The sequence below is a fragment of the Camponotus floridanus genome, unplaced genomic scaffold (assembly GCF_003227725.1).
Source record: "Camponotus floridanus strain SB8 unplaced genomic scaffold, Cflo_v7.5 scaffold139, whole genome shotgun sequence".
NCBI classification, from domain to species: domain Eukaryota; kingdom Metazoa; phylum Arthropoda; class Insecta; order Hymenoptera; family Formicidae; genus Camponotus; species Camponotus floridanus.
In genome coordinates this window covers 412,206-439,263 of record NW_020229258.1, presented here as the reverse complement: position 1 = coordinate 439,263, position 27,058 = coordinate 412,206, and the positions used below count along the sequence as shown (strand labels likewise).

General features: G+C 31.5%; 5 protein-coding genes across 10 annotated transcripts; 4 read left to right on the top strand and 1 right to left on the bottom strand.

The window, feature by feature from the left end:
* The first annotated feature begins 322 nt into the window (after nt 1-322).
* On the top strand, nt 323-2,970 carry LOC105252300 (adrenodoxin-like protein, mitochondrial). Of its 2 annotated transcripts, none has more exons than XM_011259608.3 (4): nt 323-653; nt 1,593-1,644; nt 2,173-2,420; nt 2,756-2,970. In XM_011259608.3, exons 1-4 carry the CDS (start codon nt 632-634, stop codon nt 2,857-2,859), a joined length of 426 nt encoding a protein of 141 aa, XP_011257910.1. In that variant the 5' UTR covers nt 323-631; the 3' UTR covers nt 2,860-2,970. The 2 variants fall into 2 exon arrangements, with proteins under 2 accessions (XP_011257910.1, XP_011257909.1); XM_011259607.3 differs by lacking the exon at nt 323-653 and adding an exon at nt 660-1,008 and having other exon boundaries at nt 2,756-2,968.
* A 6,053-nt stretch (nt 2,971-9,023) lies between these two features.
* LOC105252301 (sprouty-related, EVH1 domain-containing protein 1) lies at nt 9,024-14,496 on the bottom strand. Of its 4 annotated transcripts, XR_003122449.1 has the most exons (7): nt 13,796-14,496; nt 12,106-12,412; nt 11,744-11,912; nt 11,025-11,086; nt 10,342-10,898; nt 10,091-10,195; nt 9,024-9,948 (listed from the first exon to the last, which is right to left on the bottom strand). XR_003122449.1 is itself a non-coding variant. In XM_011259612.3 (6 exons), exons 1-6 carry the CDS (start codon nt 12,932-12,934, stop codon nt 9,792-9,794), a joined length of 1,263 nt encoding a protein of 420 aa, XP_011257914.1. In that variant the 5' UTR covers nt 12,935-13,734; the 3' UTR covers nt 9,026-9,791. The 4 variants fall into 4 exon arrangements, 3 of the variants coding, with proteins under 3 accessions (XP_011257914.1, XP_011257915.1, XP_011257913.1); XM_011259612.3 differs by lacking the exons at nt 10,091-10,195; nt 13,796-14,496 and adding an exon at nt 12,924-13,734 and having other exon boundaries at nt 9,026-9,948; XM_011259613.3 differs by lacking the exon at nt 10,091-10,195 and having other exon boundaries at nt 9,027-9,948; nt 11,025-11,050; nt 13,796-14,490.
* Nucleotides 14,497-15,365: 869 nt separating this feature from the next.
* On the top strand, nt 15,366-17,028 carry LOC105252303 (sorting nexin-22). 2 transcript variants are annotated; one of them, XM_011259617.3, is made up of 4 exons: nt 15,366-15,503; nt 15,688-15,874; nt 16,183-16,373; nt 16,714-17,028. In XM_011259617.3, exons 2-4 carry the CDS (start codon nt 15,722-15,724, stop codon nt 16,871-16,873), a joined length of 504 nt encoding a protein of 167 aa, XP_011257919.1. In that variant the 5' UTR covers nt 15,366-15,503; nt 15,688-15,721; the 3' UTR covers nt 16,874-17,028. The 2 variants fall into 2 exon arrangements, with proteins under 2 accessions (XP_011257919.1, XP_011257920.1); XM_011259618.3 differs by lacking the exon at nt 15,366-15,503 and adding an exon at nt 15,523-15,544.
* A 51-nt stretch (nt 17,029-17,079) lies between these two features.
* Nucleotides 17,080-21,275, top strand: LOC105252302 (alpha/beta hydrolase domain-containing protein 17B). The gene is made up of 3 exons (XM_011259614.3): nt 17,080-18,890; nt 20,467-20,599; nt 21,049-21,275. The coding sequence occupies exons 1-3, from the start codon at nt 18,247-18,249 to the stop codon at nt 21,130-21,132; spliced, it is 861 nt and encodes a 286-aa protein (XP_011257916.1). The 5' UTR covers nt 17,080-18,246; the 3' UTR covers nt 21,133-21,275.
* On the top strand, nt 21,197-25,174 carry LOC112637177. The gene is made up of 2 exons (XM_025406285.1): nt 21,197-21,232; nt 21,274-25,174. Exons 1-2 carry the CDS (start codon nt 21,197-21,199, stop codon nt 22,711-22,713), a joined length of 1,476 nt encoding a protein of 491 aa, XP_025262070.1. The 3' UTR covers nt 22,714-25,174.
* The last annotated feature ends 1,884 nt before the right edge of the window (nt 25,175-27,058 follow it).

The window sequence follows — 27,058 nt, the reverse complement described above, 5'->3', positions numbered from 1 at the left end:
ATTGAATCGAAATTGCGCGAAAGAGGAAAAAAAGTACAAGCCTATGAATAAACATTTCCATCCTTTACTAAAAAAAAAGAAATTAGAAATATCTCTTAATTTTATTTCTGTTTCTTCGGGCAAGTCTACATATATGACCAATATGATTAATTGATTCCATCTTTATATATTTATCATTATGTGTTATTAATTAGATCGGCCGCCATGTTGGCGCGTGACTGCGTCGTCACTGCGACGTCACTGCAACGTCACTGCTACGTCACTGCTACGTCAAACGCGTCAGACGGCCGCCATGTTGGCGCGCGAATCGGAGTCATACGCAGTTACACGGATCGTCGTACGTCCGCATTTTTCGCATCTTTTAACCGTTTTTAAACGAATATCGCGAGTGAACGAGCGTCGAGAGTGTTCAAGGATGATCGCGCGACTTTCATAGTATATTAATCGTTTAAAAGTTTAAGAATACTGGCAATTTCTTGATATGCCACTTCTTATCTAATTATGTTTGCGGGTTACCGCTCATTCGACGATAATTTTCGAGCTGCAAATATATCCTGAAATATTAGGAAAGTAATAGAAGAATATGATCAGATAGGAGGTGACACTAACATAAAATTACCGACGGTCATCAATGCAACAAACTACTGCTAAAGGTAAATAATTTGTAACACCTCTTTCCTATATATATTCTCCTATTATTTTTCAACGGTCGATAATTTAGCTAGATAATTTTGTTACTTGTCGGTATTATAACTGTTGCACGTGTCAAATATAAGTGTACATAGATGCATACAAAGTGGATGTCATATATGAACGTATAACTGATAAAAGATCATTAAGATAAAGATCATTAATACAGATACGAATGTCTTAATATTTTGGAATATTGAATTATATCAAAAATGACTTTTATATTACGACCATTGTCATCCTACCTGAAACAAAGACATCATGTATCTATAAGTTATTTGGTTAAGGTACCTAACCACAAAATTCACATGTCAAAATGTAAGTAAATAAGCAAAAATTCTGATAAATACTTAATATATACATATAAATGTATTTAAAATAATATTTAATAATATATATATATGTATATAAAAAACATATGTATATATAATATAATATATAAATAATCTATATGTATTATATATGTATATATTATTTGTATATAAAATTGCTTTAAATTTTGACAAAAAATATGATTATTCGATTCCTTTTATATGAAAAACTAGATTTAAGAAGTTAAAACTGTCGTTTTACTGTGTTCTAAGAAGAGAAAATAATAAAACAGATTGCTTCTTAGTCAGTTGTTTTAAAAAATTATTTGTTTACACATGTACTTAAAATAGAAATTGTATAGTATCAACAATTATATATTCTAATGTATCATTGTATTTCATTAATATGAGATTTTTTTCAGTTCTTAAAGCACATTATTTTTAATGATTAATTATACTTCTAATAGTATATGTTAACTGACAATTTTAATTTTTCATATACTTCTTTATATAACAAATATCAAACTAATATAATATTTTCATCATGCAAGGTAAAAATAGATTTTGTATAAGGAACAAATTTTCTTTTAGGCATGTTTCATGGTGAATATGAAATGCAAGATCCTAAAACGGAAGCTGATATGTAGGTAAAATAAATATATTTTTACACTAGAGTTCATTTAAGAAATAGAATGAACTACAAAATGATTTTTTATATAACAAAAAAGTTGGCAATTTATATAAAATACATTTTCTTACTTTATAACTAGAGAAATAAAAGTATTAAATTGTTCATGTTTGTATGCTACATGTGAATTAAAATTAATAAAATTTATATTTCTATATGTTGATATTAAAAGACAATAAACTTTTGTTAATATAAATTTTGAATCTAAGAAAGATTTTTTGTACTTTATATAAAAGATCTTTATTAATGTTTATAAATTGATTAATTTTATAGTATACTATTAATATATGCGTATAAACAATTATATATGCATGTATACATAAATATTGTCTTGCATGACCAGAGTTAACATATTTAGAAAAATTTAGAAATAATTTAATTCTAGTATTGCTATTTTTATCAACATTTATTGCGGTATAGATTAAATTGATAATTTTCTAATGTAAATAAATAAGGAAAGTGTTTTATTAATTATCTTTTCAGAGTTAATGTCACTTTTATTGACAAAAGAGGCAAAAAGTTTATAATAAAAGGGAAAGTAGGAGACAATGTATTATATTTGGCTCATAGATATGGAATTGAAATGGAAGGGGCATGCGAGGCTTCTTTAGCATGTACAACTTGTCATGTGTATGTGCACAATGATTATGTGGATAAACTTCCAATTCCTGAGGAGCAAGAAGAAGATCTCTTAGATTTAGCACCTTTTCTAAAAGAAAATTCTAGGCTAGGTATAGTAACATTTATTAATCTCTGTAATTTTAATGTCCATCTGACATGTTATCCTAAAATAATACATTTAGATTATTTGTATTTGAAAAATTTCTTTTTTAAACTATACAGACTTTCTGATAATTTATTAAAATTTATTTACTGGTATTATTTATTGTTATCTCTCTACGTATAAAAAGAATCTTTGATATTTAATAAATTTATTTTATTGATCAAGAATGTATACGAGTACCAAAAAAATAATTTAAGTGCAAAAAGAAATTATTTTTTATATGAAAAAGGTAGAATTATTTTTTAGAATTTAGTATAAATCTATTTTATACTTTTTTTTTAGGTTGCCAAATAATTTTGACAAAAGAATTGGATGGTATAGAGTTAGAATTACCTAAAGCAACTAGAAATTTCTATGTGGACGGTCATACCCCAGCTCCGCATTAAAAACTTATCTGTTGATTTCTTTTTTCCTTTGGTCAAGTCAAATATGTAAATATCATATTTGTACATGTGTATGTGTATTTCATAATAAATATCATAATATCCTGGAAATTAATATGTGATCCGTTTCTCGTTTTTGTGTTTGTATACATATATCTATTTTATATGTATGTGCGTGCGTGTGCGTGTGTGTGTGTGCGCGTATATATATATATATATATATATATATATATATATATATATATATATAATAGGTTAAATAAATATACAGAAATCCTAAAAATAACAAGCCCCATTTAAATATTTCTGTATGTGTATGTGTGTATAAAAAACGTTTTTTTATAATACAACATATTTATTTCTTATATATCTAAATTTTATATGGGATACATCTTTTTTTTCTACAAGATATTAACACATTTATGATATAATGTATCCGCGAATTAAAAATCTAATTTTTCTTTTCCCTTGCAGCATTTACATGTGATTAATGGAAAATATCCAATTAATTTTCAAACTTATATGCTGCCATAAATATTAAAGATATTTTCCTTCAAACAGGCACCTCCCATAAACATTTTCTCAATTTGAGAACTTTTAAACTTATTGTTTTTGTTTATTCACGAACGCAGACATGATTAATATACACGCAGGATATTCCAGAAATGATTTTTTACTAAAAATAATTTTACAGTTTCTTTGGAAAATTTCAGAGATGTCTAAAATAGAGGTAAAAGAATAGATATTTTCTTTAACAAGAAAATAAATGTAATAAAAATTCAATATCTATCGCGCAATTATAATATTAAAAAATTAATTATATAATAAAGTTATTTATAATAAAGGTTTTTTAAAATAGATATCTTTATGTGATATTAAATATCATATAAAAAATTTAAATTTATTGATTTCAATTTATTAATTAATAAATATATTAATATATACTTATTAATTTTTGAAATTTATGAAATTAAGGTACTTTAATTCTTTGTTTTCCGTCATTAATAAATATTGTTTATGCCACGTTCTTGATTATGGGAATAACATCTAGGAAAGTATATAAATTAATACAAATAATGGGGAATATCCTGCATTTGTATAGATTTGCATTCCCTAATTAGGTTCCTTTCTATTTATTTCCTCACGCACACATGCAACATACACACAAGATATTGTTTGTTTCCTTCTCCATTATTATCTTTATTTTTCGCTTTATTTCCTTTTTTATTTTGTGCTGTATTCTTTTTCCTCTCTTTTGTTCTTTTCTCTTCTCTGTTCTTTTCTTCCTCTTTTTTATTTTTACTCTCTATTTTAGATATCCTCTTTTTTGTATTCATATATTCTGGCTCATCTTTTAGCTATTTTATTATCACCATTGACCAATATCATACAGATTTTATTATATTATATGTGTGTGTATATAATTTATATTTTCTATCTTATACATTACTTTAATTTTTACAGACATGTTGCAATCTTTCAGTTTGATCACATTTATTATATTTCGTTATTAAAGCAATTTAAATAAAAATCCATACGCTCATCTACATTTATACCTGTAGGAATTATCACACATACATTTTTTCATTTGGTATATTTCGTCACAACATTCTTGTCGATAAAATTATTTCGTAATTGTGTGTGTATGATATCCAGTTTTAAATTGTTCAATTAAATATATCTAAAATTACTCACTTAAAAAAATTTTAATAAAAATTATAGAAACATTTCTCCTGTACAGTCAGTATGATTTTAAGAGATTTTCTAAATTTAAACTTTTAACTCTTTATACATTTCCATTTTGCATATCAAAATACTAACAATAAGATAGAAAATCACAAAAAATAAACTATTTACAAAATGCATCATAAATTATTTTGACATATTATGATGTAAGATTTAAAATATTTTATAAAATATTTATATATACTTTTTCATTAAAATATTCATATTTTTCACAAAATAATCAACAATATTATATCGACGATTATATAGATTTTTTTAAGAGTTTTTGTAAATGTTTCTGTTGTAATATTTTTGTATGTGAAGAATGATTAGCAAATTGATATACATATGTAAAAATATTATGGTAATTATACATAAATATCATAAAACACTCATTTGCTTCTTTTAAAAAAAGAAAAAAGATAGAAGTAAAATCTTAAAATTATCTTACAAAAACTATATTAATCACTTATATTTTTTATCCCAAATTATTGTTAAAAAAAATATGTGGTTTCAGAAATATATTCAATTGTACAATATAAAATGGAAATATTCTGTATATATGTATGTATGTGTGTATGTATGTATGTATGTATGGTGTGTGTATGTGTGTTTGTGTATTAAAAAAATATTTTTCACCATTAATAAAATATTATATACAAGTAATTATTATATTACAAATATATACCAGCCAATACTTAAAATTAACAATAATATGCGAAATTTACATAAAATTTATTAATTTTTATAGCATTAAACAATCTGATATCTACAGTATCAACAAAGTTTCTATTATAATATTTGAAGAAGATACAAGCACACTTGTAATATAAAACTACCTATGTAAGACAGCTTTAAAAATTTCTGATTAAATATAAGTTGTAGAATAAATATCTACATTAAAATTCATTACATATACGTATTTCACACGAGAATTTCCCTTAAAAAGAAAAATTTTCGAAAATTAAATAATTAATAATGTTCTGAGAAAAAAAGATATGCTTTTAATTATATTTTATATATAATTTTGTCATCTCACATAGAATTAACTTAATTTTTTCTGTTTATTCCTTATTTTTTCTTATACTTTTTTTTAAAGGATAATTTTATCTGGTTTCAGTTATACTTAAATATTGCTGCTAACACATGTACTATACCATGTTATACAATGTCATTGAAAATCTATTGAGCTTAACCCTTAGATTAGCGCGTGGAGAGCTTCTTAAAAGAATATTTTTTAACTACATTTTGAATAATGTAAAAAAATTTTATGAATCATCTCCCTTCCAAAAATTTACTGATCAAATTAAATTTTATGAATCATCTCCCTTCCAAAAATCTACTGATCAAATTAAATTTGTAGTACTTTTCCTTCATTCTCTATAGGATTCTCTATAATAGTTGATTAGAATTCCATGAAGTGCCGTTTTATTTCAGAGAAATATACAGTAACTAAATATATTTAAGTGGAATAAAAGAGAAAAATAAATAGTGATATAAAAAAGATAATTAATTTTTCAAACTAAAATAATTCAATAAAATATATAATCAATAAACTTTTTGATCAAACATAGCGAAATTTTGTGAGAATTCTATCTCTTTCTATATATTCTTCACCATTTTTCATTAGTTTAAAATAAAAATTTAATGTTAAAATGTAAATGAATCTTTTAAACTAATACTTAAATAATATTAAGTAGCATTTGTTCTTATTTATTTGTTTAAATGCTACATAATTTTTTTCATTTGGAATGAGAATGATACTTTATAAATGAAATATGTATTAAAATTTGATGCGCCAATTTAAGAGTTAAAAATGAAAAAATTATTAAATTTTTTAATTTTTGGAATCGATTCTCTCAAAAACAATGTCTCGTACAAAATTTGTTCTATATATTTATTTTTTCATCTAGATTTGTTATTCTTTTTGATTGTGTCATTAGTTACACACATCAAAAATTATAAAATATCCTTTTTATTACAAATACTTTTGGTTTTTTTGGAACTGATTTTTTAATTAAAATTTCCAAATATCTATGTAATTACCTATCAAAAATAAGGTACTTCTGGCTTATATATGCAACTATATTAGGGTAACATAAATGAACAAATACCTCATTATTTAAATTGAATCAAATTAAATATGGCAAAATAAATTTCTATTTTAAATAGTCAGAAAGAAGCTATCTATCAAATATTAATATTTTACATTTTTATTGCGCTTCTCTCTAAGTATATATTTAAAGAATATATACTTGAACAAATGAAAAATCCATTTACTTATTATTATACCAATGTAAGCTTTGTATTGAGGAGAAAATAGATAATTATATTCTTCAAGTTTCTGTGAATTTTTACTGCAGCCATATTGGATTATTTAAAAAGCAAAAAGTCACATTTATTTTTTTCATTATATGTCAAAATAAATAAGTTTTTCATGCATTCTTATTCGATAATATAAATTGGTAAAATTAAGTCGAATAAAAGTCTTTTTCAATTCCTTTATAATTTAAGCGAGTATATATAATTTATAACATGTGTCTTATATTCCAACAAGCGTAACTTTGATTAAAAATAATAAAATATAGCTACTAATTAATATACACAGACAAAAAAAATAGTTTTCATTTCAATATTTCTAGACTTATTAAATATAAATAATATATAAAAAAATTACTTATAGAATACAATAAAAGCGTCATATATTTTGCTTTTCATTGCATAATCCGATATGGTTGCAGAAATCTTAATTTATGCTACACTTATGATGAATTTTAATTTACAATATACTTATAACATCGCAAAGACATGTAATGTTAAAAATTTTAAAAATGCGTTTAAATAAAATCCATTGCAAAACATCATCTCTAAATTGGTCAAAAAAGCTGTGATTAAAAGGACATGTGATTTGAAACATTTTATACATTTCTATATATATATACAGACCACATAAAATGTTACAAGTTTTCTCGGTAGTTACTAAAATTAACAATATATCTTTTTCCTATTTTAAGCAGAGACATATATTTTTATTTTATTTCATATTTTTAAATAATATGACATGTATATATAGAATAAAAAATAAATTTTATTAATATGTAAAAAGTACAAATTTTTTAAACCTTTTTTAATAGAGTAATTATTATTGCATTATATTATGCAAATTATAAGATATAAAATTTACAAACAGGATGTAGAAATGAAGAGAAAAATAGTTTTCTGATTACTATATGTTTCTACAGTTACCAAATTAAATGTCAACAAATTTGTTGTTTGTAAAGTTATATAATGTATCAAGTTGATGATTGTTTTTCTTATACAAAAAATTAAGTATAAACACAATAATTTTTATTACTTGAATCACAAATTGTAGCAAGGTTATCAAATATAAATAATATAAATAATATAAATAATATAAATAATATTGTTAATAAAAATTGATAAATTATTAGTATATAAAAACATTACATATTTAAATATTTAATAAAATAATTCTTGACATGAAAATGATATGTTGACTTGATTTGTTTCATTCTCGTTTAAAATATTCTCAGTGAAAAAAAAATCAAATTTTTTAAATTAAGCAAAGTATAAAAATATTTTAAATGCTACTTATAATTTAAACATGACTCTAAAATAATATGAAAATTTATATATAAATTGTAAATTTATATATAAGATAAAAGAAATTGTCTTTTTACTTCTTTGAAAACCCTTCATCTTATAAAAAGCATCTAATATATAAACCTTGAAATATATTAAAAAATATTTTACTGTAATTTCCGAGAAAACAATTTGTACATTTTATGTATAAATTCAATATACATATATACTGAATGTTACTAAAATTTTTAAGCAAATTTTGTGTACATGTTCTTTTTTTGAGCTTGATATAATCTTTTTTTCTATCAATTTTAGTAACACTCTGTATATATCTACAATATAAAGTATAGTACAAATATGTTAATTTATTATATAAATAAATCACTTTCTCTTTCTCTCTTTCTCACGCGCATACATACACGCATATACACACAATATCACACAACACACGTGCCAGCGCGCGTACTAAACATGAATTAGTAAAAAGTAAAGGCAAATATTATGAGAATGCACTTCTATGTGACGATATTTTATAAAATCACAAATAATATTGATATTTACATGGATTTCAATATTATTAAATATTGTAGCAAAAAATTGTATTTATAAAAAATAGCTTTAAAAAAGAATATCATGTCAATAATATCTCATTTTAACATATTTACATATGTGAAGATATTACATATGTGTTCTTTTCTATGATAAAATACACAGTTTTATTTTATAATCTAATAAGCGAAAATGGATACATTGTAAATCTAAAATAATGTATTTTAAACATTTTTTTATAAAATCAAAAAATTTTGTATGTGTGTGTGTGTATGTAAAAGATATAAATTGTATATACTTATTTTCAAACATATATATACATATATAGATTTGTCAATTATTGTTTACACTATTAAAGAAAACTTGTAAGCAAAAGATTTTTATTTTTTAATCCTACGATATGTTATAAAGAATGAAGTCAACAAAGATTAGCTTGGCAATTCAAGTTATTGGGTATCAGATTTAACAATCACAGGATACATTACATTCTACAATCTAAGAACTCCAGCAAAATTAATTTAGTTATCTTATCTATTTCTCCATTAAATATTGTGAGTATATTGTGTGTGTGTGTGTGTGTGTGAAAATTAGTGAAACTAAGAACAAAATTAATTTTTATTCGACTCACAGAAGTTACACTCTCACAATGTGCACCATGTATCACAAATAGTTGGTCTGAGTCCATTTGATGTGCTTTCCATAGATTAATCATTCAAACTGTAAATACTAATTTACCTCAAATTGTTTAATGTACAGGTGAGACTAAGTAACGTATCTTGCTCTAATAAAATATACAAAATGTACGGAATATACATTATGTTGGCTATATGCGACATCTTGTGCTAAATTGGGTATTTCCACTTTGACTGTATTTTATTTTAAAGATGACGCTGATGAATAAGTGCATGTACTGGAAGTTGTCTACCCCTTTGATATCTCTGACAACGACCCATACTTAGATCATGACATTCATACACATTGGCGACTGCATTACACGATGCAGGAAAGTTGTTTGATCCAATTGAGTACGGAGCAGAGATATCAAAGGGTTCCTCCAGTTATTCCATAGGGTGATGACGACCGCCGCACATTCCACAGGACATCCCGCACCAATGTATAGCTCTAAGTGGAGGATATATCCACAAGCAAGGAACGATCAGTGACAACAAGGCCAAACCAAACCATCTGCGTCCGCATCCCTCTTCTGTACTACAACTATATAATTTAATATTTTATAATTTATTCATTTTTATTATGATTAAATCGATTATACTTTTAGAAGGAGATTGTATAGAGAGAATAAAAGAAAAGGAAAAAAAAAAGCAAATATCTATAGTAACAATATAAACATACTAACGTATAGTCTCAAAAGTAGCATTGTGTCCAAAGTTATTTTCTAAAAAAACTGATTTAATATTTTTTATACAATCTCCAAGCGAAAAATTTAATTTGCAACAGATTCCTAAAAAATAGAAACTTTTGTAACAACATAAAGCAAAAAAATGATTGAAATATTTAAATATGATAGTATGTGTTTGTTTTATATATATAAATTTAAGAAAATAAGAATGATCGCCTTTGATGACACTTGAAATATTATAAACTTACCTACAAGGATTTTGTGCAAAGTCACCTTCAGCGTCACTCATACAATGATATAACATACATTGGGCACACGATAAACAAGAAACTTTCGCGATTCCACGTCTAATTGGATCAGGAGCGTATTCGCAGGAACCTTTCGGATTATGCTGTTCTGAGTACAGCTCTTGACAATGCTTGCAACGTAAACGTACATTACGTTTCATAGTATTTTTCGAAGGTTGGGATATTATAATATCTGGCTTCTTTAGAGAACTTCCACTATTGGGAGTATTATGTCCGTCTAATCTCTCACTTTTGTGATCGTCGATGATAGGATATAAATATTCATGATTAAGCGTCGTGAGTTGCACATAAGGATAGTTATCCGATCCAATATCTGCAGCGGATGCTAAAGGATGTTGCGACGGAGGGCCCTTAACGGACGAACCACCAATGTGATGAATAGATCGATGTGAATCAGGAGGCTCTGAATATTGAGAATAATTTGGTACTCGAACTATTCCATGAGGTGTGTCTGAAGAGGAACGTGGCTCAGGTGGTTCCACTGGCAAATTCAAAGTCTGTAAAATTTTACAATTTTAAAAAACTTTATTTTATTCCTCTATGTAGCTTATTAATACAACTTTTCATATCTTAATTGCTTTGATTAAAGAAAAAAGCTGATAGTAAAATATAAATTTTCTTACCATAAAAACATCTTCGTCCCCAGCATCTGGAGCATTAGTGGTTAATGTTAAATCAGACAGACCTAAATCATATTACGAGATATAATATTTGATAATGAGGTCAAATAAAAAGAAGAATGAATTAAAATATAAATTTAAAACTATATATTAGCTTACCATTTGCACAATCCATATAATAAATTGCAGCAAAATATTGAGTGCAAATGAATTAATAAAATGTCATTAAAAAGTTTTACAAGATGTTTATCATACACGGAATTATTTTATAACAATATGGACGACTTTTTGACATAGTACTTTCTTTTTTAATTATTATATAGCGCATTATAATGCAATAAATTAACATTTTATTAGAAACAATGTATGAGCAAAAGTAGAGTAAAATAAATAAAATACAAAAAGTTGGAAAGATATAAGAACTGCATTGAAAATAATTTCCATTTTATATGTCAATAAAATAATCTTGATTTATATAAAAATATCTAAATATATGACAATTGATTTATTTATTTTGACAATACTATTTTAAACTGTCCACATTTGAAACATAACAAGTGTATATTAAAATAGAAAGATAAAAAAAATATATAAGTTAAATTATCAATTGATTATATAATAAGTTGAAAATTTAAAACTTTTTAATGTACTCTAGGCAATTTTTGGCTTTTGAATAGTTATTAATTTCTCAAAGTTTATTTTGAACAAGGAAAATGCTATACCTTCCAACAATTCTTCAACTGCTGTTCGAACTCCTTTGTCAAATGCTCTTGCATCGGCAGCTGTTTGAAATGTTAATCCAAACTTTTTTTCCCCTGTTCGCCAATGATGAAAAGTTGGCATCACTTTATTATATTCAAAATCTTTTTTAATTATACAACTAAGAACAACCTGCAAGGAAAGAAAAAGATTAATATTTTGCAGATTACATATAGAATACATTATCGATACATTTGTGTCATATGTAATTGTGTCACACTATGATTGAAACATTAAGTGTAATTGCAATATTTAAAAATATCTTTCTGCAAAACATAATTTTTAATTTAAAGTATCATAAAAAAGAAAAAACTTTGAAATTTACCGATTGATCAGTAATGCGTTTGCCATAAATAAGATACTCGTGCTTTCTTTTATTTGCACCAGGCGGAGAGATATTAGAAGATCCATGACTTTGAAGGCCAACAGTTGCATTCGAGATAGGATGTGCGGAGTTGGTTGTAGTAGAAATATTGTTTCCATTGGTATTGTTTGTTTGATGTATTCCTGATGAAGTAATCCTACGTCTAACCGAGACATTTGCCAATCCACCACCACTCAAAGGAACCCAACCACCCGAGCTATCATCTCTCGTCATTACCTGGGCGCGGACCCTCACCAGATAGTTACCACTACAATATGACAATCATTATTAATAATATACTTATAATTATTATATTACGCATCATCATTAATAATAGACATATATATCATTTTTTCTGTAATTTAAATGAAATAGGGCAGTAATTATGCATGAAATTAAAAATGGCATGCCTCAAGAATGTCGAGAAAAGATATCATTACTTTGACAGCTGCCAAAATCAAGTCTTTTTTGGAAACAAAGCCTAATACAAAAAATACATTTATTTTATATTTCTATACGTATTACAAATCATTATAAACTTTTAATGTGAAATTTAGTTGGAAAGATATGCAATGTTAAATGTACTAAAAGAGATGCGATAAAATATAATGATATCCTTGAATCTTTCGCTAAGGTAAAATTATTTTCACATTAGTTAAAAAATTCGAAAGGATATTTGATTCTATGAGATATTCTGCATAACTTATTAACAATATACAGCTAATTACTACAGTACTACATGATGTTAAATTACTTGTACTCATTAATTTTCAACATACAAAGGATGCATTGTAGCGTCATGTAGCGTCTTGTGGCGTCATTAAACGTGAGAATGCTTTTAAACAATTCTTTATACGTTATATAAGATTTAATATGTATTTAATATATGTATTATATTTAACAGAGATTATTCCATTTTTTTCTACTCGATGTTAAAAAATATCAAGCGATGCGTGAACGAGTTTGGGGCTCGAAAACTGATACGAGATCTCAGAATCCGAATGTTAAGAATGTATCGCGCGGACGACATTTAGCCAGATGTTACACACGCCGAGATCGATTCAATGAATGAACGGCCGTCCCATACAGAGGAACAGTGGATAACACACTATTAGAGGGATGAAAGGAGAGGAATGGGAGGCGTACAAATAGAGGAGACGCAAAAAGAGAGAGAGAGAGAGAGAGAGAGAGAGAGAGAGAGAGAGAAAGGGAGAAGCGAACAAAAGGAAACAAAAGGAGACAAATAGGAGCGAGAAACGGAAGGAGTAAATATGTCATTGTATATATGTATATGAGACGTTTCGAAGGGAGGCTCGTTTATTCGCTCGAGTCACTTTAATCGACAAACGAAATACGTCGAACGAAGGGGGGAAGGAAAGAGCGATCGAGGAGGACGGATTCGGGGGAGGGGGGGAAGGCGACAGGGGAAACGGGGAGGCCCGTAAAAAGCACGCCCGAATAATCGTGCACATCTGACGTCAAGTGACACGAGGACAGGTGACAGGTGACAGGAGGACGACGATTGTCGTATCTCGATAAATGGAACGGTCTCGACGAGGGATATCGGAGCACGGGGGATAAAAACCGCGGGCTCTCTCTCTCTCTCTCTCCCTCTCTCTCTCTCTTTCTCTGCATGTATGGACATACTTACTCGTCCGACGCCTCTGTCATGATTCGAGGTATCGAAGCCTTCACTCAATGCCCGCTCTCTCCCACACTTCATCATTTTCGTCACATCGAAAAGACATTCGATCGCGCGGTTCTACCTGCGGAACTTTTTTAGATCGGATCACCGAGACACAGGAAGCGTCCCAATCCTCCTCCTCCTCCCCCTCCTCCTCCCCCTCCACTCCTTCCTCCAACTCCTCCACCTCTTCCTCCTCCTTTATTTCACTTTACACTTCCCGTGCAGTTCATCCCCACACACATACGCGCACATACACACACGCCCACCGTCTTCGATGCCACGCCAAGTGTCCGAGAGGATCGCGCTCAATTCACCACGCCTGGCCCCACGGGATTCGATCGCTCGAGAGAGAGGGAGAGAGGGGGGGAGAGAGAGAGAGAGAAAAAAAAAGACCGAGAAATGTCGCTCCCGTGCAACGTGCTTTCACAATGTACGGTTGACAGAAGAAGGCTCACGCCCAAATTTGTAGCCCCGCTCGCGATCGTTCATCGTGACGCGCAACGACGAGGCGACTCGAGGGTGAATCGAGGGTCGGCTACGAGCGCTCGATCGACTACGAGTGCTCCGCGATCTCGCTCGTCCTGCCACGAGAGAACGTACGTACGAGCCGCGCGTCCACGGAACGCTTATCGACTACCTTACGATGAAGTCGCCGGTCTGCGCAACAGGATTCATTCATCGATACCACACACACCACGAGCCCGTATAATCAAGCGCGTCGCTCGCGCTCCGTTGGGCAGTCGTGGCAACTCGTGCGGATAACGCAGTCGATAACTGGCATAGGTATCTATAGGATGGGACAAATCGAGCCTCGACGTCTCGTAGAAACGGAGAGGAGAGACGACGGATGATTTCTCTCTCGCAGGGGAATTTCGCGGACTGGAAAATTCTGATTTTGATAAAACTTTACATATATGCAAGAAAAGGGGATAAATAAATGAATTTAGACATTTTCAGTTGTGGTCTAAAAATAATACTAACGGATGAAACCGTCGCTCATCTATATTAGGCCGACTTTTTGCTTTTTGTTTTAAAAATCATTTGAAATATCGAAAAATGTTCTATACGAAACTTTTATCACAAAAATACTTCTATTTAATTACATTGATAAAATTTTGAGAAAATAATTTTTGCCAAAAGTTTTTTTATCAACTGATTTACATCCAGAAAAATTTGCATAGATATTTGCATATTAATGCATATATGTAAAGAAATTAACCGGTTAAAGTATCTATTCTATAATGTCAATTGTTACTGTTATAAAAGAAATATTAAAATATTATTAAATAAAAATGTTAATAAATTGATTATTTTAATTGATTAAATATTGAAACACAATAACATTTTTCGTTGGATTTTTAGCGATGAAGATTGAAGATTATAAATTATTTATTTCAATTATATTAAAAAATTAATTACATTATTTATATTAATTATTTAGTTTTCTTTCAATTCATAAAATATATATGAAACTTGAAAATAATGCTATAATGATATCAACCAATCAGCGAATCTCTGATAGCGACCAATCAGAGCGAAGAATCTGCTCCGATATTTGTAAACATCAATTGGACCACAAATATCACTCCAAATATACTTTGGTTAATGATACAAATATTTTGAAACGTCTGACCAATTCAAGAGGGCAAATATATCTGTTAATCAAACATATGTAATGTCAAGTACTGTATTTTCTATAAAAAGCACATTCTAGTAAATATAAAATTCCATGGCGGTTGTAAATATTTTTCAGATGCATTTTGCTTATTATATTGTTGATATTGTTGCACTTGTTATTGCTTATGCTTGTGTTATCATATATAACAATAGGTTTAATAATATCAATTTATTATAAGGGCATCCTAAGGATTATTCAATTTATGCAATGCGATGTACGAAGCCTTTATTAACGGTTACCGTTTGGCCGATGTGTCACATGGCAAGCCCTATTATGTTTACTGTATCGAGATTTTGGAGTCGCAGACCGGCACTCGATACTCCATCGAGAGGAGATACAGCGAATTTAGTGCGTTACATCGTACGGTAGGTTATCAAAGTGTTGATAAGAGCCTTAATAAAAGCACTTGCATACTCCAATTAAGATAAACGTGAACAATTTTTTTTAATTATTAGAAAAATTTATAATATATTGAAAGAAAAATTTATAATATTATAATATATTGTGTTAAAGATAAACATATGTCTGCGTGTTATACTAATTAACATTGATAAGCTATATTTTTCCTTTTGCTTTTTTTTTCGTTGATATATTTTTTACTACAAGATATGGTTTTTGAGAGATGCTTGTTGAATAGTGTTACGTTATTATCCAAGAGAATTTTGATTTCCAGTTGAAGAAGGACAATTCGGATATCGCGCCTTTTCCACCAAAAAGAGTAAGAAACTCGCAACCAAAAGTATTAGAACAACGACGGGCTGCATTGGAATTATATATACAAAAGATGCTACATTTATTAGCAACGAAGCAGCAAGTTCTCAATTTTCTAGGCATAGAAGATCAGGGATTTACATCTCACAAAAGGTATCCATTTAAACAAGTTTATAAATACAAGAAAAACATAAATATTGTAGTAGTAAATGTAAATTGAACAAGTATGAAAAAATATTAATTCTAAAATACAATTCTACTTAAATGATAAGTTTAATGATTCAAAGCAGTCTTATAATATAAAAGACTTGTCTGAACAAATGTAGATTATTTACACACGTTAAACTTGAGTTAAAATATGATATTTGAATTTAAAAATATTTTATTGAATTTATCATAAATATTTGAATACTGTAAAGTTTAATATTTATTCGGTGCTAATTTTTAATATTTATTCAGTGGTAATTAATCCTTGTATTTCTGATTTTTCAAGAATATACAAAACTACAAATTGTTCGATACATAATCCAAATACTCTGGGACATCATCCAGTGTTAACTTTTCACTGCGATCCATATGTCCAAGCTGATTCGACCAGCAGTCTTCCAGATGTTGTAACAAACGGTGTGTTATTAGGTATATACAAATCTTGATACTCATGTATTAAAAATAACTCGCAAGGATATTGAAGCATTAGCTATAAATGCATTTTTGATAGTGATAACATTTAGTGCAATAATATACAAATAAAGAAAATATCTGAAGGGTTTTTTGCCTTCACGAATAAAACAATGTATCTTGACAAAGAGACACAAAATTTCATTCTCTTATCATAGTCCTAAGGACTAGCCTATCTCCAAATTGACACAGCTGTATGTGCATAGCTTAAAGTCTGAGCCAATGAGCATCGAGCGTTAAAAAATGCTCAATGTTCATTGGTTCAGACGGTCTGCTATGCATATATAATTATATCAGCATGAAAAGTGTCTTTATGCGTACTCTGATATGGACTTGACAGTTTTTAAGCGCATGCGCACTGACAGTTTTGCGCAAATCTCAATTCTTTCTATCATTTCCTACGTTATGGGCGTCGTCAAATAAAATAATAATAATAAAACCGAGAAGCTCAAGATTTGAAGAACGCATAAGGAAAAAGAGAGAGGGGAAAGGAATATTAATTTTTCAAAAATAAAAGACGAATGAGAGAAATTCCGTTTTTAATTTCCCTCTCGTTTTAATTCATCGCCGAAACGTCACGAGCACGAATTTACATAACTCTCGAAACCATGGCGTAGAAATCCATCCGTACGACAAGCACGTGCTCGAAGCCTATTCCATCCAATGCGAACGCGGCTAAACGAGCTCGCGTTGAAGATCGGAGCTGATCGGAGTCGATCGGTCTCCATCGGTTACCCGAGGATCGTCGGCGAGGTTCCGGTTACGCGAATACAACGCCAGGGCGAGGACGGTACCATGATCCCCATCTCCATCGCCTCACCTGACACGATGAAAGTACGCGGTGTCGTAGAGTGAGCGGAGGGAGAGGGGGAATTATGGTCCGCGAAAAAGGCAAGGAGAAAGAAAGGAGAAAACAAGAGAAGGCGGGAGAGGGGGACAGAGAGATAGAGCGAGAAAGGGAGAGAGAGAGAAAAATCGTCCGTCTTCGGCGAGCAGTCATGGCTGAATCATCGTGAGCGACTCCCGGTGGAAGGAAACCGATAACGCGCGAATGACACCGCGCGCGTGACTCACCAAGAGTGACAGCTCGAAGGAAGACGAACAGGAGGAAGGAAGGAAAAGGGAGAATCGCGCCGCGCGGGGAAAAACAGTGACATCCCCCTCGCCTAACCCCCACCCTCCCCGCCCGCTCCCACGAACGACAATCCGAGAATCCGAGCGTGTGCGGTGCGCGTCGATCCCCGATCGCTCGATGCCGCGGCTCTGCCAGGTGGAGACGTGATACACGGTGGTCTCTCTCTCTCTCTCGGTGGTGCGCGCCAGGTGATATCCAGGTGAGCCCTGCACGATGAACGGGTTAAGTCTCAGTGAACTGTGCTGCCTGTTCTGCTGCCCGCCCTGCCCGTCCAGAATCGCTGACAAGCTGGCGTTCCTGCCGCCCGAGCCGACGTACACGTTCGTCGAGGACGAGGGCGCCAAGTTCACCATATCCCTGTCGGAGCGCGCCGAGTGGCAGTACACGGAGCGCGAGAAGGAGTCGGTCGAGGGCTTCTACGCGAGGACGTCGCGGGGGAATCGCATAGCATGCCTGTTCGTCCGTTGCTCGGCGACCGCGCGCTTCACGATCCTCTTCTCCCACGGCAACGCCGTCGATCTCGGCCAGATGTCGAGCTTCTACCTCGGGCTCGGCTCGCGGATCAACTGTAACATATTCAGCTACGATTACTCGGGCTACGGGGTCTCGGGCGGGAAGCCGTCCGAGAAGAACCTCTACGCGGACATCGACGCCGCGTGGCACGCGCTGCGCACCCGATACGGCATCAGTCCGGAGAACATTATACTCTACGGGCAGAGCATCGGCACCGTGCCCACGGTCGACCTCGCGGCGAGATACGAGGTCGGTGCGGTCGTCCTGCACTCGCCGCTCATGTCCGGGATGAGGGTGGCCTTCCCCAAGACCAAGAGGACCTGGTTCTTCGACGCTTTCACGAGGTAGGACTCGAGGCCTGTTTATGTCCGTTGCGTTGTTTTTAGACGAGCCTGTCATCGACCTCGATCTCCGTCTCTCTCTTTCTCTCGTGGACACGTGACACGGACGCTTTATCGCCTTGATTAATTAGTCTTTGTTTTTTTGGCGCTTTGAAGAATGTTCGATGTGTCGCAAGGGAACGGGTGCAAACTCGTCCTCTTAGAGGCGCGAGGAGCCGGAAATCGGTTTCCATATTGTAGCTTGAAGGTTATAATGGTTGACGAGTATTGAAAGGGAGATGCGGGGAAACGAGATGATTAAAGACGATTTTTTGAATAATCAGAGGTTGTCTCGACGCTGTACATAATTTCGTTTTTAGTTTTTTCATTTGACGAATTTCTGACGTCTGGATCTAATTCATACGTAACGATTGCGGGTGATTGATAAAACGATTATTAATTTATCGACAAGCTCGGGTTTTCAATATTGAAAATGTGTCGAGCAACCCACCTGTTCTAGCATGAAAAGATCCTTTTTTTAAACTTTTTATATAACTAGCTAGAAGGAAGATTCTTCTGTCCTCTTTTCTATTTTCCAACATCTTTTATTTACCACATTTCTTACTTTTAGAAAATATACTTACTTTGTTTTTTTGTGCAGATTGCAGTTAAAATCGTGACATGGTATGTGTGGGTGTGTCTATTTATATGTATAAAGGAAAGAAGCATGTGGCGAGTTGTCCATTTATGAATATTACTGAAATTATTGACAGATTTTGCTTTATGATGCTCCTCGAATAACTCTAGACTTAATGGCATTTTCCACTCATATGCTATTGTTATCTGACAAAGTAAAATTGCTATTTTGTAGCAAAAAGTTATATAAGTTTGCGTCTAAATGTTTACTAATACTATGAGGATGTATATTTGTGGGACTGATATATCGCACATTTATCTTAATAATCTTATATTTTTCTAATTGGCCTTGTTCGATTTCTTTGTTATCAAATAATTAACATTATTGTTATGCGAAACAAAAATATAGTTACTACACTTTCACACACATATTGTCAATGATATTAAAATTTGCTATTTGTAATCACAATTTGCAAAGTTAAGATTTATACTTTTGTATACTGTTCCATATTGAAAAGTATTGTTCTATGTTAGACTGAGGAAAATAATGAATTAAATTTATGACTAATTTAAAAATACATATGAAATGAAACAATAACTATAAGAGATTAGAACTTTTTTAAATTTTTAAAAGTGTAGTCGAGAAGTATGTGAAATTTAATACAAATATAACTGCTGTGCATTGTTTACTACACATTTCTATAGTTTATACTTCTTTTTTTTAATGTTATTCTTTTTTCTTTTTGTAACTTTTTGTCACCAATCATGTAATCAATATAACAAAAAGAGAAGTGGCAAATTATTTGGAAATATAAAAGTAAATAATACAAATTTGAATTAAAAATAAAAGCAATTTATTTGAATTAGAAATGGAACTTGGAAAAAATAAAAATGAGAATCAAACTGTATATCATCACCCAATGGAGAAGCAATATTTGTTATTATATTATTATTTTTTTTGCAGCATAGATAAAGTGCCGAAGGTAACATCTCCTGTTCTGGTCATTCATGGTACCGAAGATGAAGTCATAAATTTTAGTCATGGTCTGGCGATTTATGAGAGATGTCCACGAGCAGTAGAACCACTATGGGTTGAGGTATCATATAATGCATTTTTATTAAAGATTATATATTATTTTCTTCAATTTTTTTGTTCATGTTATATTAATTTTCATTTGCGCTGATTGTATACTTTGTTTACTAATTTTCACAATCCTTACAAAAGAATAAGCTTCTACTCCCCATAATCTTGGTTCTTTATCATCACTAAATAAAATATTAATTTATTGTAAAATCCAATATTAATTACGTTAACTAAATACTAAAATTCGAAATTGTATTTGAGCAGAAAATTGAATTTATAATGAGCAAAGGCTGATTTAATGTTAAGCCCCTGTATGAAAAAATAAATATACAATCATACAGAAAATATTTTATTTAGAAATTTTATTTGGGTGTAGCAATAAATTTATTTAGTTAGTAGTTTAAATTTGGAGTATTTTTGTAGCATAAAGATATCAAACTATATAAATATATAACTTTTCAGGGTGCTGGCCATAATGATGTAGAATTGTACAATCAATATCTCGAACGACTGAAGCAGTTTGTAAGCGTGGAATTGGTAAACTGACGGCGACTCAGCCTCTCCCAGAATCAGGGGGGGCAGGGTGGAGGCCATATGCATGCGAGCAGCCATGGACATACCGTTTCCAACAACTCCAATACCATCAGTTCCATTTCGACGAGTTCTCCAACGGAGAAACTTGTCTAGCAGTCGCCTCACACAGGGGAGAAGACACCTGTCCTTCCCTGTGACGAAGAATCATCCTTCGCTTCTGTAGATGATGTATTCTTCTTTTGCGAGCAACAGCAGACTGTAAATCAGGAAACTAAGAGTTGCCCAGAGTCCTTCAAGAAAACGCGTTCCAAAGATGAAAATCCAAATGCCGAAAGTTATTCGAAAAAATCCAGTGTGAAAACGGAGAGTAAGAACTCTAAACGAAATGATTCTTCAATAAAGGATAAAGGGCAGAGCAAAATTGCCGCTGCCGAGAAAATGACCGATTATCAGGATTATCAATATTACAATAATACAGGAAAGGTTATCAAGAAACATACTTATTTACCGAAAAATTTGAAAAATCCATTTGCTCAAAGTCAGAAAAACATTGTCAGAAGCTTCAAGAATTCGTTCGGCGAAAATCATAAAAAATCAGACAACCAAAGAACTCATACAACTTTGATCGATATACTAGTGGAAGACTGCCGACAATGCGCGATCGGAGAAAAGTCGGTCGCATCGTTTTCCAGTGCTTCTAGTGATGTTAAAAAAGACATTACTGATTGTAGAGGAAGTACTCTTACTCAGCCCATAGCGGAGAAAAAGTCTCCTGGATCTCGATTCAAGTACAATTGCATAGAGTCCGCGTTGGACTCGAATAGCACTAATAATAAAGATAGCGGGCAACGTTATTACAATAAAATTTCAATCGTGGACAACATTACGAAATTTAAAAGGCCCGACGCAGCACATACCAAGCCTACAGAACTCACAAAGAAATTTCCCTGGGGTTGTACGTGTACCAAGATCAGGAGAAAGGGTCTTGAGAAATGCAAGGAACAGGAGAAGAGCGATTCTACCGAGAGTTTTGATTGCTATAACGATGCCAAGCAATTGAAAAAGAAGAAACTTATTTGCAGCCCGCTGAAAAAACTCGGCCGATCGTCGTTGACCGTGGGCTCGGACAAAATTACGATAAATTTGCCAAAATATTCCCCTTGCGCGAGCAGATTAGCCGCAAGCTCAAAAATTTTGTCATCCGATCTAACAGCAGATCCAGATAGTCCGCTTCATGTTCCACGCTCGAGAAGTCCATCTCATATCGATGTACAAGCCGAAGACAACTCTTCGAAGCCTTTGGAAAGAACGTCTATCCAAGCCAGTTTATCTCTCAACATACAACAACTTCAGAAAACCCGTTATACGCCGCGTAGTAGAAGTGTGGGTGACAGTTGCGTAACATCGCCGACAAGTGAAGCGACTACTGTCAGCTATTCACCTACCAATACGGAGATATTATCTCTGGAAGAAGTCGGACCGCATACATCATCGGCCGAAGGTTCGGGTAGTAGCTATTCGGAAGTCAAGGACAAACTGGACGCTGAATATCCCGATAAAGTTAGGAGAGCGACTTTGGAAACCAAGTGTTAATGAAACGTGTACCACGCACGTTTCGCTATTCTCTCTCTCTTCTTCCACATGTATATGTATATACATATTTTACGGAAAGGGATCACAGTTCCGTATGCGCGCATTAACCCGCTTTGGGCTGTAATCGTGTTAGTGAGAAACTGTATACACAAGAGCGAACACACACATACATACACAACAGACATATATTTATAAGATTTACTATATTTCTAGAAATGCAAGAATATATACATACTTGTGCATATTCTTATCTATATATATACACTCGAATGCACGTGTGTTACGAACGCGCGTGAATATTATGAGCTGTTTTTGCAGAATAGGCTAACTATGTTGTTACGACACGCAAAATATGTCGAGTATTACTATTATTTTTTATTATTATTCTCCTTAAGAATAGAATCATCTGGCGGTCCGCGTGTGTGTCGAAATATTTCTTTGCTTTAAGAACTGCGACAAGTATTGATAGCATACACAGAAGAGATATCTCGCTGAACATCCACATTTTCTTAATTTATTCGAAAGTTGATGTTATTACATCTTTTTTATTTAGTTAATGTCTTTTCTTTCCCTTCTTTCTATCTCTCTTTTTCTCTTTTTTCCCTTTCTTTTTTAAAGACTGTAGTATTTATCGATCAGCATAGTCGTTAACTGCATTTTTTATATCTTTTTTTTACTTTTTTTTTCTTTAGGTTTAGTTGAGGCAATAGAATCTTTATTTTGTATAGCGAGCATAATGCATAAAAATATGATTAATTCGATAAAATCTGGTTCAGCGAGGATCTTCATACGGATCTTTTTCAAGTTGGATGTCTTTGAAAGTGATTGTTATTATGAAATCCAGTGTAATAAGAGTTATAACAGTAATGAGGGCATTTTTTTATATCCACGTGTTGAAGATCCGTGAGGAGAATTGGAAATTTTCTGAGTTAGTAAGGATTTTAGCATGCAGTGATACGGCTGGAATTAGCAAACGGAGATCGTATGCAGTGTGTCCCGCAAGAACATTGAATGTCGGGAGCTGAACAGGATAAATCTAGTAAGCAACAATAAGAATGCAAATAGCTAGAGACAATATTACTGCCAAACTTGACTATGAATTAATTAATGTCTAAGAAAGCGATGAATATGAAAAAGCCCAGAACAGCCAAGTTTGTCAAAGACAGGTTTCGCAAAGTGTTTGCTATAAATTTTGCCAGCAGGAAGACAGCAAATATAGAATTTGTCGTACGCAATACTGTCGGCAGGAATGCTGGCAGAAATATAGCAAAGCTTGTCGATAAAATATTAACGGCGAATTGACGGTAAAAATCGAGCAGAATTGAAACACCGCTATTTCACGTAGATTGACAGTAATTCAAAATCTGCCTTCACGAATTCTATTCAGGTTTCTACCGTCAGTTATCATGCCATCGTGTTACGCTTGCGAGTTCCACCAGCAGAACACAAGTTTAACGCAAACGCAATTGATGCCAATCCGCTGCAGTTTCTACTCGAATCTGCTGCCAATCTGTCGACAGACTGCTGATAGTTTGCTTACTGGGAACCTCGTCTCTATAGATACGTTTCTCGTTAGTATTTTTATATCTCGCGATATAATAATGTGTAAATACAATATAGTTAAACAACTTTCTTTATCATCACGTATGCGACAGTACGATACGAGACAGTTACGTGGAATGCCAATGGGGATAACATACCGCGAAACTTGTACTTTTTTCCTACTTCTCTACGGCATTCTATGGATTGTTGATACTTTTTACCGGGGTCAAAATTGTTTATCGGATATCGCGACGTCAGTGTTTGCGAAGTAGAAATTTTAAGACAAGTTAAAATATCGATTTTATCTACCAAGATAAGAGAAGAGTGATACACCGATAACGCGGTGAATCGGTTTTTACCGTTTAGACTATTTATGTCACAATGCCCTCGCAACTTGTTGGGAATGTTGCAAGCGGAGGAAATAACAAAATGCGACAAACATATAAAGGAGAAAAGAAAATAACGCAAATTAGTAATGCAAGATTAAAACAAGCTATGCTTTGCATTTTGATGATACTTTTGCGATAAATTTTCGCTCACTGTACATGACGATTCAAGTATCCATAGTAGATTTAATGATGGGGACATTCAAGCAAGAGTAGATTTAATTTTTTTAAATATTTGGTAACCAACTTTATACACTACCAAATATTGAATACAAGATAAATACTAAACGCAATATAAATCTATTAAAAATTATTTCAGAGCATCTCTGAATTGAGTCGTTAATGAATGTTGTTATTTTAAATAGTTTCTGTGAATGTGGAATTGATTTTTTTGGCAAAAATAATGTTAGCGATATTAATATATTTTCTCAATATTTAATATTAACTCTACGTTCTACATTGAAATAGTCTCAAGTCCCTAGAGAATTAATTGTGTGAGCTTAAGGGATTAAAATCTTTATTAATTTTCAGCAATTATGATAATTTTTGTTGAAATGTTTATATATATAAAAAGGCTCTAACATAGAACATGTAATATTTATTTCATTTGAGAATATTTATCTCTCTTTTTCTTGGGAAAAATATGACTTTATACATTGTAGAACCACTATCACTCTGTCGAATATATTTTCTTTATACAGAAAATTATATACATAAAATCCTTTAGTTACTCACTTGAAATATTTTTTTATAATTATAAATTAAAATTAAATTACATTATATTATAATTCTGAAATTAATACATTAAGAAAAATTATCGGTTGCACTTTATGTGCGTTTATTGCAGTTGCATTTATTAGAAATTCTTACTTGAGTGTCTCCAAATTTCGTAAACAACAATACCCTGTATTTACATTGTATATCTTAAATGTATCCGTGTTTGGCGTATGTAAATTCGACTTATCTGCTATAAAAATCACATATTACGACAGATTGACATACTATATTATCACAATTGATATAAAATAATATACCAATGTGTTAATGTTTATTTTTAAAAATCGATGCTTTTGTTATTCGAGTCTTTCCTTTTGCACGGAATACACACATACGGAGTTATTAATGATGCAGACTTGTGTAATATAGACTGAATGCTCCCGTTGAAAATTTAAAGACATAATGTTAGTAAGAGAGAACAAAAAAAAGTAAGATGTTTTTCTTGTCTGATTATGCAATTGATGACGTGATAAGGCAAGACGAGAATCGATCGTCTCGCATTCTCATTTTTCTATTTCTGCATCGTCTCTTTCTATTGTGAGCATTGTATGACGAAGAAAACATCTTTGCATATTTCTGCAATTTCAGATGTAATCAGATGTTGGATAAGAATATTCAATATATATTGTACAAGTCTATAATAACATACATATTTGGGGGAAAATGCGTACATATCCCGATAAATTTATCTGTAAAATCATTTACCTCGGCTGTAGAAATCAAATAAAGCAAGTATTTACAGGGTATTCTGGATTCGATCTCGGAAAACAGATATGAAATTTCTTGTAAAATTTGGTGTCTCTCGATTCCTGTTAATGAAAATATCAAAGAGGCTAAATGTAAAATGTAATTAAAAGAACTTTGTCATTTATTTAATTTAAAATCTTTAACAGAATCTTAATTTGAGATTTGCTCACTCTAAGATATTGAATGTTTAAATTAGAAACGCTGTATAAAAAAATGTGAAATATATTTTCCTCGACATTTTCGTTAAGGAAAAATTTACGTCAGATTTTATGAGGAATGATATCTACCTTTCTCCTTCGATTATACATTCAACAATTGGCCAACTTCCAATGCAGCATTTCGATCATGTGTTCTGATAAGCCTTTACCAAAATACGCAAACGTTAGTGCAATGTACAGATATCGATAAAAACCAACAAAAATATTGTATGAATAGGAATGGAAGAAAAGGGGGTAAAAGTTATTAAGAAAAGAGACAAAAAAGTTGTTCGAAGCGGCAGGAAACTTAGAGTCTTGTGTACTAATTCCCGCTATCATTGTTGTTTATTCCAATTATCGTACTCTATATCTCACGATACAGTTGTGTGCGTCAAAATTTATTATTCAAATTTATTCGGTTTAATTGTCCTTATTAATTTCGATCTATTTCCGATTATATGATATCTTGATTTTAATGATTATATATATTTGAGATGAAAAACTTGCAATGAAACTGGGAGCATAACTGTTGCCATTTATCAGAGAGTTTTTGTCCAGCACGTATCAATCAATTTTGATGTGATATATGCGAGTCTCTTAATTTTTTCATCGCAAAATCTTCTCCCCTACTTTCTCTTTCATTCTATTTCTCTCTCCTCTTTTGTCTCCCTTTCTTTTTCTCTAATTTTTTTTTAC